This window comes from Pteropus medius, unplaced genomic scaffold, assembly GCF_902729225.1.
Source record: "Pteropus medius unplaced genomic scaffold, Ma_sr-lr_union100, whole genome shotgun sequence".
Lineage (NCBI taxonomy): Eukaryota > Metazoa > Chordata > Mammalia > Chiroptera > Pteropodidae > Pteropus > Pteropus medius.
In genome coordinates, this window is record NW_024354503.1 from 10,884,924 (window position 1) to 10,900,385 (window position 15,462).

At 32.7% G+C, this 15,462-nt stretch overlaps 1 protein-coding gene across 1 annotated transcript in view; it reads left to right on the forward strand.

The window, feature by feature from the left end:
- RSPO3 (R-spondin 3) overlaps window positions 1-15,029 on the forward strand; it is a 75,291-nt gene extending 60,262 nt beyond the window's left edge. The window contains exon 5 of the mRNA XM_039854342.1: window positions 13,813-15,029. Within this exon, the coding sequence (XP_039710276.1) occupies window positions 13,813-13,997 (185 nt within the window). The 3' untranslated portion in view covers window positions 13,998-15,029. The remainder of the gene's footprint in view (window positions 1-13,812) is intronic.
- The last annotated feature ends 433 nt before the right edge of the window (window positions 15,030-15,462 follow it).

Genomic DNA, 15,462 nt, shown 5'->3' on the forward strand with positions numbered 1-15,462 from the left:
TGTTCAATTCTGTCTTTTTGTCTTTTAATTCGACTTTGTGTATTGACTAATTACTATATGCTAGGAACTCTACTAAATGTTGAAAGTGAAAATGACAAGGAAGATATACAAATATGTATGAGATTCATTTGAGAGTTTATAATTTTAAGGGCAAAGTAGATGGATGAGTATGATGCTCTGAAAACAGAGAAGGTAAACTGTTATTGGCTCTTGTAGGCTGAGTAGGATTTTTCTAGCTAAAGAACCTTTCCATTGAGGAGAAGTATCTAAGGCACAGAGCAAGAAAGAGCATGATGTGATCAAATAATAGTTAGACATATAGTGTGGCAAAAGCAAAAGCAAATTAGGGAAAGACACAATGCTTTATAAAGTAGACTGGAAACAGATTCTAGAGGGACTTCTAAGCCATATAATCCAAACTGTAGGAGTACAGGCATTGGGGAGATTTAAAAACAAGAGACTAAAAGGAACAACACATCAGCCCTCTGTACTATAAGATAACCTAACAACAAGGTGGAAAGCAACTGGAATCAAAAACACCCATGGCCTGGTTTGTGCAAAAATACATTGTAGAGATGATTGAGACTTGAATTAAATGATACTGAAGAGGGAATAACATATTTGAGAGCTATGTAAGAATTAACATAGCTTGAGTGGATTAAGGACTTTCACCAAAAGTCTTAAAGGAATTAAGGTTTTACCCTGGTCAGATTAAGGCAGTTTTGTTTTCAAATGTGACATGATTTTCTCAGCTATTTTGTATTTTCATAGGGATCATCAGCATCATCATTTTGGAGGTCACAATTCCATATTTCTTTGCATTTTCTAAGTACTTATATATCATTCATTCCTCACACCTACCCCAAAAAGAGAATAATAAGAATCCTCCATTCGAATTTATAAATGTGACAACGGAAGCACTTAAAGGACTTCACTGAGGGTCACGTTGCTGATAAGTAATATAACCAAATCTAAAATAGACATTTTCTGATACCCAATGTCAGATTTTTGACATTGAATTTAATGTCACACGTGTTTTTTAAGTACATATTTTTAAAAATTAGGTCTCGAGAGTTTAAGTAACCACCCTCAAGAAGAGACAATAACCAAATTTGACAGAGAATCAGACTCAGATCCTTCTAACTTCAGAATCCAAGGTCATAGAAGCTATACTTTACTGCAACCCTCCTCACCTGCTGGAGAATGGTCAGGGAAGACTTCATGGAGAAAGCAGCCTTTAAAATGTATCTTGAAGGGTGTATAGAGGCAAAGACTGATTTTCAAAACATTTAACAACCAGTACTATAAAATACGTTAATTAATAGTCCATGTGTAATTTAAAAATGTTAAATATGTTAACATACGTAAAGAATACAACTGTTTGCCATGTGTTTAAGTGGCAGTGGAAATCATCTATTAGAGCATTCAACAATCTCTGAAATATTTGCTGGTTTTGAAAAATCACTGGTAGCGTTTTTTGTTTGAGCAAATTCATATACCCACAACCAGATCTGTTCATACTGAAGGAAGGAGGCCCAGGAGACATTTTGTGCTTAACTTCTCAAGTCTTCTACAGCTAAAAAGTACCAACAGAGTTTGCAAGGCCCAAGAATGCACTTGATTAAAGGTGGCCAAGGTGTAATGGAGGAGAAAACTGTTTTTCTTTCTACCCCTCCAACCTAGCAGAGACAAATTTGCTAACCTTTAAATATGTCTGATTTCCTTAAATATTTTTACTCCCCAGTATTTTTAATCACCTCCTGACCACTACTTCTTTTCCTAAAAGTTCCCTGGAGGTAAGAGAAGAGCTTATATATAATTATTGATCACATATTCCCCTTTCTACCTTAATATGGTCTTCAGGTTCACAGGAAGTTTGGTCACTTTGCTCAGAAAATAAAAACCAAAACATGGGTTATTGAAAACTAGTTATCCCCATTAAAACTTTTTTTTCTATTTTATTTGGTATTTTTATTTCTAAGATTATCTTATTTGATTCTTAAGTATTCAATAGGTCAATAAATGTTTGTTTTCATGGAGACTGAATAAGACAGAGTTTATTTTTTTAGTAATTGTCACAATTTCTTTAATTTTCAGCTCATTTGCTTAAGTCTTTTCTAAGCCTTTCTCTCCCCATCAATTGCATTGGACGTGTCATCTCTGCCCTTGGTATACCCTCTTAAATTGGAAGTTACATCATACTACCCAATGGCCCTTTATTTTGATGGAATTCCACTGAAAGCAAAATTCATTGAATTATAACAAAAGCCACCATCATTCAAAACCAAAGAGGAAATCAGGAATCTGAGACTATGTGGTGCCATTTCAAAAGCCCCAAGATTGGACCAAGATGAGCCAGGGTTATATTTCATTGTTTTAAAAGAAGACTACATTCCCAACTCCACCAGATAATGTATCATTTACTCTCGCTATAGAGATAATTTAAGGAAGAAAAGGTTATTTTGCCATCATTTGACTTTTCAGAATTGTCCAAAGTCCCTTTCTCTCCTCCTCTATTTCCTCTTTCTGTCCCTCTCCTTGACCACCTCTTATTCTCCAGTCTCTGAAATGTGTTAGGCCACTGTTTCCCAGTTTGGAGCTGGGAAAATGGACTCTGGTCCATACTCTCAACCTCAGTGAAACTTTAGAGCTTTCAAATTCCTAAAACTTCTCTAGAATTTCAATTTCTTCTCAAAATGAGAGAAAAAAAGTAGAATCATCTATAACCTCTCTTTTGCATCCTGGACTTTATAAGCTCTCTTCTTGAAGCAGTCTTAGGGACGCTCTATTTATTTATGATTGATTTGGTCCCAAATATGATCTTTTGGAGCATGACAAGTCAAAATTATTTCCCCGAGACCATGATGTAGCTCTCTGGAGTGGGCTGTAACCACTTGAAGCTAATATTGGAACAGAAGTGACTAATTGGCTGAGGACTCCATTATAATAAATGGGAGTCATTAACACAAGTTGTTTGAAATACTGGGTAATCACAGCATGCTTGCACATGTGAGAATACACCCAAAACATCTCTTTCCATGCCCATCCTTCCCCAACTCTCCCTCAAATAGAATGACAGGCATGAAATCAAGAAAAGAGAGCATTATTCAACTTTTCATTTAATTTTTTAAAATATTTTTATTGAGTAGCTACTGTGTACAAACTCTTGCCAAAGAGAAAAGCCATGCTACCACATTATTTGAAACAACAATAGCGATGTTTATTAGTGTACCAGGTATGTGGGCCTCATATGCCTCTGAGGTTCTCTGTGCATAAAAGCATGCAAATGAATCATTAACCCACTTAAAAGCCCCAGTATTATCCACCTCACCCCATCAAAAAATAACCTGTGTTGTAAATTATATTTTCTTTTTAAATATTTTTATAGGAAATCCAAATTAAGGTTGAGTTTCTATAAAGATAATTTTATTATATTTGAAGTTATTACTACATCGTTCTTCCTATTATAAAAAAATAGAAATAGAGTCAATTATCACCTGACAAATTACAAAAGGGCCTAAAATATAGATTGAAATTCAATATATTGTGATACACTCAGGGATCCAATCAAAACAATGAGAGGAAATGAACTAAGTAGCAAAGAAAGAGGAAGGTTATTGAACTTTTAACGATAATGTCAGTGTTGGAAAAGTCCACGTGATAAAGGTTGAGTATCTAAAGAATGAAAGTAATTCTTTGATTTCTTCTGCATTAATCAGGTGCTTATTAGAAGACCATATTCTATTTTCCCCACAACATTTTGAACATTTGCAAAGAACAAAAGCTGAGAAGTTGCATGTGTTAATGTATGGGAAATGTGTTTGATAAGAAAAAGTTAAAAGGCATATAATTTATCAAAGTCTCTTAATTTTAAGGGTTCAAGTTTCTGAAGGACTCTTGTGATAGAATGAATCTCTTTTCAGATTTATTGAAAATTAAATTGGAAAACAAACTCTCTGTCTTTGAATTGATATTTTTAAATTCACCAGGAAAATAGAACTTTTCCATCTGTGGAGGGAAGGGACCTATAAATAAATATGTGCATATATGTTTATATGTACATACACACACATACACACACATTTGTTGCACATGTGTCTACTCTCCCAACTCTCCTCCTCCATGCTAACACGCATCAGTACAGTGACAAAGGGAGCACAGTGAGAAGCTGTCAAATGAAATCTCTTTTCAGAATTATTGAAGATTTTATTGATAAAATCTTACTAATATTAATTATACTTACTTAGTTATAGGGTTGATGTTTCTAGATTATTGAACTCTCAACTGCCAAAAAAAAATTAAAGAAATTAAATTTGCTGTATTCCACTCAAGTATACGTAACCACTATAGATGAAGTAATTACAAGGAGCTATCTTGCTGGTAATGGAAATGCATGTGGAAAGTATTCCTAATTAAGAACAGATATTTGCACCAACAAATAGAGTTGGAGTAGAAGCATTTTAAAGTTTGCATTATCTTCCAGAGGTGAAATATGTCCCTTATGACTTTATTTATATTGTGAATAAAATTTATTTATTACGGATTTTAATGTTTTAATATTTATTACAGGTTTTAATATAGGCTAAATGAGATTTTCTGTTTTCCAAACTAGTTAAGAAATCGATAGCTTGAGATAGAGACTGTCACACAAAAAAAGGAAGAAAAAAGAAAATACTCAAGGAAAGTAAAAACACTTGAGAATGTACTAAAGGAGTATTTAAAAAATTAGCTTTATATAGGTAATAAATAAATAGCTGAAAATATTAAATTGTAGCCATAAAAGTGTGTGACATCTTTACTAAAAATATCATGGGATAACACACACTAAGTAAGAGATTTATTTGTTTTTCCCCCTGCGATGTAATTCCAGATTAGAGTTACATATTTTTCACCCATAGAACAGTTAAAAGCTTCAAAGAAAAGAAAGACTAGGCTATGGTAGAATGAAAATTAGACAGCAGAGACAACTAATGTATAAAATGATGAAAGAGACTAGAAGAATATCAACATTTCTTGTATAATCAATCATTGCAAGTCTGTCAGCAAGTACGAGGCCATCCTCTCCTGTCAATTCAATGGAGCAGACAATTTGAGTAAGGGAAGAAGTATAGCACAGTCAAACATAGCTATCAACACTTCTTTTTCTGTCTCAGAAGAACAAAATTCTGAGACAAGTTCTTGGAGCAAAAGGAAATTTATCCAAATGAAAATCAAATGACGAATGCCAAAAGGATATTCTTTCTTTGGAATTCTTTCAGTTCTTCAATTTAACCAGCTGGAATGAATTTTCAAGTAGCATTCTGTTCAGCCTTTTGAAATGAAGGACTTTCCTGTTAATTGGAAAGCTATATTTCATCAAGGATGAAGACAGTGCTCTTGGCTTAGTGATTCTCTTAAAGAGAGAGGGGGGTGAGGGGGGCATTTGGTAGGTAGTTACCATAAACAGATTCCAGAACATGTATTTCAAGTATGAAATACTGAACTGTGAGCCTACACATCTAACTAAAGAAAAATGGAGAAAATTCACACCAGTATTATTCTAAGCTCTACACAAAAACTCATTATCACTGTGCTCCCTTGTGAGAGGAAAATGTAAGGGTAGAAAAACATCAGACAAAATTGTTAAGTTTCAGAATCAAATATTGACACAAGTGAGGTTTCTGTTTTTTTCTTTGGTAAATAAATTGGATAAGTCATCAAATTTAAGCATTCTTTATTGTGTTACTTTAATATGTGTTATTGGCTGGGGTAGCATAATTGTTAACTCAGTTTAGAGCAAAAAAAAAATTAAAGTTCACCAAAAAACAAATATTTTCAAAGCAATCTATACTTTAGACAGTACTTTCAACTTCTTTGTTAATTAGTGAAATATTAATAAAGTTGTTACATTTAAATTTTAAATTGACATAAAATTAGGCAGACTAATTTATTACAAAGAATGTGAAAAACATTTTTAAAAAAATTATAATGAAGTACTAAAGATATAACTTTTTCCAGACTTCTTACAGAAATCACTCAATAGATGGTCTGGAATACAATTGTGTATTCTTCTTCAAAATAATTTTATAGGAAAACCTATCTATGATACTACTTACATACTTTAAGTTAGGCAGTATATGGATGATAGAAATGTCTACAGAGGCTATTTCACTGTTTTTTCTTAATATTTAAATTTCTAAAATAGATTTTTTTAAAGGATGATATGAAAGAAATATTTGACGCAAGCATTTCATAGACCCGTCTATATTCTCTGCCTTGAGATGCGAGATGGTGGTCTATAGCAGCAGCCTGCTCGAGTCCAAGGTGGGCAATGAGGAAGGAAGCAAGGTAGAGTATAAATGTTCTGTAAAGATAAACACATCAATTCATTTTTGATATAGTCATAAATACTTTGAGAAGACTGCTCTAAACAGAAAATTTGGGGGATGACACTTGACAGTGCTACTAGACAGGTGTCAATGTTTTTTTTTTAAAAAGGAGAGTCAGCCATACTACTATCTAAATTGCTGAAGATTATGTTATAAATCCCCCTACTATAAGTTCATAAACAGTGTATAAAACAATCAAAATACATATAGTCAATTTTTTTGGAGCAATAATATTCATTTTACAAACTAGTCATTTTTTGGCAAAAGTAATGAACAAAATTTGACTGGATTTAATGGGTGAAATTTATCATCATACCCTTTGACAGCAAGTAAATTCAGTTTTAACATACTTATCCAATAGATACAATTGTCTAAGACCCAAAATCTAGTTCAAAACACATTATGCAAACATGCTTAGATCCAGAAATTTTCAACATGTAAATTAATGTGTATAATTTAGTTTCTGAGAGTTTTGTAATCTAGCCTAATGTGGTGGATAGAATTTCAAAGTCAAATTAAGAGATTTTGAAAAAAAGAGAAAAAAGGAAACACTGAAATTACTAATTTCACATGAACTTTTAACCCAAAGAGGTTGATTCGAGAGAAATAAACCCACATAAAAGAATACAAAACTTTTTAAAATTTTCATAGCACATTTTAGCTGGGTTGACAGCTTTTTTTTTTAATTGAAGTAACTAAGAATACTAAACTTAAAATAGTTATATAATATAAATTATAAAGCTGTATGTTTTAAAAATAGTATAAAATAAAATACAAGATATTGTTTACTTTTATAATGAATAAATTATAAACATTGCAAATAGTAAAAAATTGGGGGGTATTTTTTTCTCTTTGTTCCTTTAACTATTCTCTTAGCACATGATTTATAACAAGAAGACATTCTAGCATGAAATAGTCAATATCTTTAACAGTTTCTTTTGGACTCTAGTTAACAACTCTTTTGAATGCAAGGAGTCCAGGCTAGAGTTCTGGATAACAGAAGCAATGAGGTGGAATGGAATTACTTTGGGTGACAGGGCTGTGGAAACATCTGTCAAGATATAGAGCCAAAATTTAAAATTTTAGACCCTAAGTCTTCAGTGAGTAATGAAATTATTTAAACAACAGGCAAGAAAAAAATCTGTAAAGGCCTATTGACATAATCAATTCATAAGAAAAATATTTGATTTTGCAAAAACAGTTTATTATGCTAGAGTAGATTATAGATTTCTACAATTAAACATAGATTCTAAATATAGATTCTAAAAAATGTGATTCTTAATATTATGGTGTTTGTTATAAAATGAAATGATAGGACTGCATTCAAACCTCTTTGGGATTTAAACTCATACAATTTTTCTATCTCCTTTTTGGTATTAAATATAACAAAATATAAAAATCTCCGATAATTTTATTAGGATTTCAAAATGTAATGATGATAGTTTAAAAGTAATATAAAATTTCTAAATTAGAGATAAATTATATACTATAAAAAGTAGTTTTCAAATTATATATATAGTATATTCTATCTATATATTATTGAGGGAAAAATAGAAATACTGAAAAATAAATATACTTGTGGCAATAAAAAAATAGACAAAAAAAAGAGAGAGAGTAAACAATGAAGTAATGAAATGGTGCTGACACAAAATGCTGTTCTGATGAGCAAGTTGCTCAGAAAACTCAAATTTCAAGAGGTTAAGTAGTTAAGTTCTAAATCTTAATTTTCGTAAAACCCGTTTGTTCAATAAGTTGGTAGTCCACACCTAGACACTTTCCTTGCCCTTTTTTTTTTTAAACTCAGTAGCTTAAAAGTGAAATAAAACAAGGGTGCCATGTCACGTGGTGTTCTATCGAGACATAATGTGGAGACAGAAGAGTGTAATGGTTAAGAGCCTTTATTTTCCTCATCTGTTAAATGGGGGTTACTATTGAGATTGTAGACACAGCTCTCTTACTAAGAAGTATGCCTAGTGCATTTAAGTGTTCATTAAATCTTCCTATTTTTAAAAATAGATCATCCAAGTCATCTTCCTATTTTGAAAAATAGATCACCCAAGTCATCTTCACCTTGATTATTGCAACAGGTTACTATTGGGAATTTATGGGGAAAAAAGAGAAACTTGGCCTTGGTGACTTTCAGTTATTTTATTCACCGCTGGGTCAGGCAGTCCTGTTTCTACATAGCCCACAGTTCAAAGGCCTTTACATATGTATCTACACAGTAAATTATAATTGCTGAAGAAATTATACGGCAGCAATTTTCCCATCTTTGCAAATTTTCTCCAGTGATTTCCTAACTAAAAGGAACAAAAATTGAAATTTTCATCCTCTATACATAAATATCACATCCAACTCTAGATTAAAAAATTATCAGATTAACTGCAATTTCACATCTTCTGTGCTTTTTTTGAAGGTATAAAGCCATGGATTTCCTTCCTATTGAATTTTATTCCACACTCAATAGAGAAAAGACCTAGAAAAAATTTTTAATTTTTAATAGAATATTTATTTAATTGGTTCAAGTTGTAGATTCATTTTTAGCTTTTTGAGAAAGAGTATCTTAGTTTGTTTTAGAAGAGGAGCTACTTAAAGCTCAATGGCTCCCCTTAGTGGTGCCTTGAAAGAAATTCACCAAGCCGTTGTTTTTATAAAGACCTATGAACAGATGTTTCTAAACATCCAGAAAATTGTGAGCTGATATTCATAATTTGAGTAATTCTCAATAAATAAATTCTATTTGTGATTATAAAGAAGCACTTTTTATAAGCACATTACATTTAAAAGGGTAATTGAGCATTTTTTATAGTTTTTATTTTCACTTGGAACTTAAATATGCAATACATAATTTAGGAAAAATAATTCAGGATCATTTCCTTCTCTCTTTGTTCTTTTTTACATGTTTATTCTTTTTTAGTTAATATTTCTAGTTGAGCAGGTTTAAAAAAGACAATGAGCAACAAATTTTCCTTTTGTGTCTAGGTGTCTATTTCAAATATACCTAATTAGAAAAATTGCCTTGAAATTAGTAGACAGGAAGTCAAAAAATATATTATATCCCTTGGGGGAAAAATATAAGAAGTTATGAGAAACCATATGATATGAAATAAATTTTGAGAGTTTATGATTAAGAAAATTGGATCTTCTATTGATCTACACCTATGGTTCTTTAGTGTGGTTGCACATCAGAATAAATTGGGGTGAACTTATGATTAACTACAGGTTCCTTGGCCCATCATAAGAACTAATGAATCACAATCTCCAGGGATGGGGCCTAAGAATATGCATTTCAACATCATCTATGCTTAGAAACAGGAGCAAATCTCCTTGGTCTATAGAAAGCCCTAAGAGGTATTTATATAAATGAATCTATTTTTGTATTAATAGGAACTAATTTCAGAATCTCAAAAATGCCAATTACTCATTCAATTACATGACACTGGTTTGCAACAAAATCAAACAATATGTGGCTATATGGTCTGCACAGATACTAGTTACTCTGAAAAGTTAAGGCTCAAGAATAAATACCTGTCACTGCTTATACTCCCTCTATGGATTCTTATTACTTACAGAATTTTTTATGAAATAGAAAATAATATTATATGTCAAAATAATCTATTGGTCTTTTCTAAACTACTCATAGACACATCCAAATTCTACCTTGCTCTCAGATTCTGATATATGCCTTTCTCCAGTTTTTAGTACCAAAGGTCCTTAGGACAAACTCCTAACATGGCAATCAAGCCCTGTATATTATTCTAGCTTCTCTGGGTAATATCCTATATATAGACTCTGATCAAACCAAAGAAATCCACTTTCGGTTCCCCAGATTCATCATGCCCTTGCATGCCTTCATGCCATTAATATATCATTCACTGCCCCACATATCTTTCTTCTCTCATCAGCCTGGCAAACTCTTGCTCTTTCAGTAAGGCTCAGGTCAAACATCTTCCCATCTGGGGAGTCTTTTTCAGTTTCCATTGCCAGAGTCCAGTGCTTTCCTTTCTATGCTCCCAGTAGGATGTTGTGCATACTTCTATTTTAACATTAGCTTGTGACTGTAATTATTCTGTCTGTCTCCATATCTCACTTGTATCCCCAGGTTTTAGCACAATTTTTGGCATGGAGTAGACTTAATTCATGTTTATGTAATGAGTTATTAACACTTGTTTTCATTTCTCCCATGATTAATGTGTACCAGGTACTATGCTAAGTGCTTTATGAGCATTTGTGTATTCTTACAGATTTTAACATGTAGCATTGATTGTCCACATTTTAACTATCGGAAAATTAATCCTGAGAGATAATGACAATTTACCAAAAGCCACACAGCTAGTTAGTGACAGACCTAGAATTTGAACACCAAGTTTTTCTAACTCTAAAGACAGTGTTCTTAAACATTACACCATAGTGCTTCCCTACAAGGGCTCAGATTATACTTCATTGCTAATGACAATTTCCCTTTAATGGTCTCTATCCAAACACCACATTCATAGCTGGAACATTAAGGGAAGATGAACATTCTTTTAATCATAAGAATGCTCTACAGCCCAAATCTGGGGCACGTGTGCACACACACACATAATCAGTGAATGACAGCACAGAGGCATATATGTAAGGTCATGATAACTGGGATGCTTAGTTTACAAAATTATCCAAAAAAGTATAAAAATAACTATTGACCACATCAATGAAAAAGTCACCAGAATAGGAAAAAAAAAAGTCCCTTTTAATGAAAACCTTGCAAAATTTCCCAAGTTACACGTGATTTTTAATGGACTACAGCCATTCTCCTGCATTTCTATTTTATTTCTTGGACAAGAGGAAAATATATTATTTATGCAAAAGAGTAGTTAGCATTTCCAACCACTAACACATGGCCTGTAAAAAATAATAATCCCATTTTTTTTCTATTGTGCAATAGCCCTCTGTTAGGCAACAACAATGTACAATGTGTTAGTTTCCTGTTACTTTGCTAGAGCGTCCCCTTTCACTCACCGCCCAGACTAAATAGCTATTCCTGGGATAAAACTATAATGCTAAGTTTCAAGCTACTTCCCAAAATGTTTCTGCCTGTCTTAAAAAACAATTATATCAGTTTGCTAATAAGCAGAAATGCTCTGTAAATTAAGTATGTTGTCACATATGGCTGAAAAACATATAAATCAATCTGTGACCAAGAAAGAAACAATATATTCCTTAAGTGTCCAAAACATTATGGTTGGAATCACAGCTGTAAGATGTTGGACCATCATCAAGAGAACAATGTCAAACACTGAACTTTTGGATGATTTCCATAAAAATAACATTTTGTTTGGGGTCAGTAGGTTTTTTTTTGTTGTTTTTGTTTTTTTTTTAATGAAACTTTGGAATGATTTTTACTGACAATTTTTTTTAGAGTTGAACTTGAACATCTCCAAAATGCTCCTCAAAATGGAAATATTATGTAATCTAACATCTACAGTCATGTCCTTCTGAAAATCAAGCACATACCATGAAAACTGGCATTTCTCTCTTTCAGTTTGTGTGCCTTTATGAAAATTAAATTATTCTGCATATTCAGGAAGGTAAATTTATTCTAGTTTTCTCTGCTTGGTTACCAGGTACAAGTCAACATTTCAACTGTATAGTAATTACAGCCAGTATTTGAGGGCAGGGAGGGACAAAGCAAAACAAAACATGGATTTCGTCAGTAGGAATCTTATTAACCCAGCAATATTCTTTAAAGTAGAAAGAAAAATGGCACTGGTGAAACAGTGCACAACTAGTTTAGCCCTAGACATAATAGTAGGCTCTAATATTTTTTTGTTCATCTCTACATATCCACAACAATTTGATATTTGCTTTATAGTGGTCTGAATTCTCATTTTTGTTAACTGTACTTTTAGAGTCCAGAATTTGGAGATGTGTTATGTTGAGTCCAACAAAGCAGGTTTTCATAAAGTTACTGGAAGGTTTTGTAAACACAGTCTCAGACAAAGCTAGTTGTGACAAAATATCATTAATCCAAGGAGACCGTATTGGCTGAGTACACGTATGCACTATTAATAATATTGCTCCCTGGGATTCTGTAACCAGAGCTCAAGAAAAGGAAAGCCAAACCACTGAATTCAATATTTGCAGCCTATTTCAGGATGTGAAAATATTTTGGTTCTCTCATGCAAATAATTTCTCCAAAATACTTTTGTCCAAAGTGGCTTTTTAGAGACAGAGACTAATATCAATTTTTTACATGGTTTAGTAGGTGGGGATGCAAATTATCAGAATTTGTTCCACATCAAGGAATTGTTGGTTCCTAGTTTTCACTTATTATGATATTGATTTAAATCAGTAATTACTCATTGGGGTATCTGTATTAATGGATGTTACTGAAACCATGCTTTTAGAAATTATTTTACACTGGTGATAGTATATCTAAAATGTTGACATAACAATAAAACATCCAGTTAATTCACTTTTAGAAATAAATAAAAACTATCCATCCCATTTGGTGCCGGGCTCGTGCACTTTGATCAATTATTCTCTTCCTCTAAAATTCTCAGAGTTCTCCAGTGCCAACAGAATGAAATTCAGTTCTTCCCCCTGCCTTCAATCTACCTTGCAATATGCCTTCTCACATAAAAATCCTTAATGTTGTGTTGTTACACTTTGTAAAAAGCCTCATGGTGCAAATCTAAATTAAAATCTCTGCTTCGAATTATCAGTAGATAATTATTGCACATATACAGGATTCCATGTCTCCATGGAATTCTGTATATGTGCAATAATTATCTACTGATTTGATTAATAGAGACATAAAGTCCTTGCCCTAATAGCTTCTACCATGGAGTTATTGATAGCCACTGCCACACCTGCATGTAGAGACATTGCAATGGAAATTAATTTCAACATATAAATATTTGTGTTAAAATAAAGTACATACAGTTATCCTGATATTATTCCTCGTGAACCATTATTTGTAAATGTGTTATGCAAATCGATTCTTTTCTAGTACATGGTAAGCAGACATATCTGCAAATGGCAAATATGTAACTGCTACTTGGAAAAATTAGAATACAAAATGGTACCTTAATAAGAGCCAGATAACATATACACATTAATAAATTCTTATGTGGCAAGAAATCTATTCAAAACTTTCTAATAAATATCCTTAAATAATTATCATGTGAAATAGTTACAAAACATAACAATAGAACTCTATAGAATTCAGAACGATTATATATAAGTTGCTTCATTATATTTTGTATGAGTTTCACATTTATATTGCTTGAAATATAGTATGGACTTAATAAAGAGTACTTGAGTGAATGACAAATGGTAGATATTTGGTATTTATGGATATGGTATGCAACCTAAGAAAAATTTAATTCATTTTTATAAACTTAGAATAACCAAATAGAACATAATTTAATGTATTTTTTAAAGGTGCATCCTTTCATTTCAGGGAAAAAAGGAAGGGAGAGGAAAAGAAAAAAACTTAATAAAGAAGAAAATAAGGACGCAATACCCGATAACAAAGGTCTGGAACCCAGCAGAGAAACCCCAGAACAACGAGAAAACAAACAGCAGCAAAAGAAGCGGAAGGTCCAAGATAAACAGAAATCGGTATCCATCAGCACTGTACACTAGAGGGTCCCATGAGATTTTCGTAGACTCATGATGCTGCTATCTCAACCAGATGCCCAGGACAGATGCTCTAGCCATTAGGACCACAAATGGACAACGTGTCAGTTACTGCTCAGTCTAAACAACATTCCAAATAGTTGCTATATCTTCATGCAAGCTTAGTTAACAACACAGAGCCCAAAGTTCAAAGAAGGGATGCTTTTGAATGGTTATCTTACATGCTTCTGTGCATTTTTAAGAGACAAGAAATTTTGTACATAATTATCAATAGGCTATAAGATGTAACAACATAATGATGACATCTGGAGAAACAACATCTTTTCTCTATAAAAAATATTTTTTGAAGCTATTGTTTTAAGAAGCAAAAGATAGTTCTACAAATTCAAAGATACAATATCCCTTCAAAACAAATAAGAGATCAGAGGAGAGAAACATCTTTTAAAGGACAGTGTTGCTTTGTCCAGGAGATCTAGAGAGCGCTCAGTTATTAGGGCCTGGCATTTGGAATCATAAGAATTATCACCACAGAAACAACTGTTTTAAGATCGGTTCTATTTGCCCTCATCCTGTCTTTCTGCAAGAAGCATGAGAGTGCATATAGGGTTAAATATACTGTATGGGAGAAAGGTAAAATACGGAAGAAACCATAGAATTGGAGATAACTTTTGTGCTTTACAAAACTGTGAAGGGTTGTGATTACCTGGAACAGGTCTCCAATCTATGTCAGCACTGTGTGGTTCCGTCTCTGCTACCCCTTGGGTTATATAAGTCTGTAAACATGTACCTGTAATTTACTTCCAAAACCAAAATTGTACTTATTAGAAGAAAATTCTGATTTCATAGAAAACAAAAACCAGAGCAAGGAGAATATAACATGTTTGCAAAGTCATGTGTTTTCTTTCTCAACAAGGGGAAAAGAATTTTATTATCTGCTTAATGGTCCACCTGGAACTAAAAGGGATGCTACTTTCTAACAAGGTGTATCTAGTAGAGGAGACAGCCACCACAATAAATATATTTGTTGATAGTTTTTAATGTTTTGTTTTCTTGTTTGTTTTTTGTGTTTGTTTTGAAAATTGTTACTCTTAAGAGACTTATGAACTAGAAAAGAAGATTTTGTATCCTATGTAATTCAGAACATATTACATTTTCCAATGTTTTCTTTTTGAATCCAACTTTGGATGCGAGCCGATTGAAATTTATTTATAGGATATTAGAAGATATTTATTCAACTATTTTTTTCTTATATGTCGGTTCCTCCTGCATCTTGAACATTTGGCCTTTTCTTCTCCATATTTTCTCAGTGTGTAGTCTTCACTGGGGACTGAAGTCACCCTATCTGGAGGCCTTACCAGTGTTTCACACAGGGTACAGCCAGCCTAAGGCAAGAGAAGGAACCTCTGAGCATGCAGCACAGAATCTCATGACCTACCTTAACCTTCCTGTTGTAATGTCAGGATACCCAGCT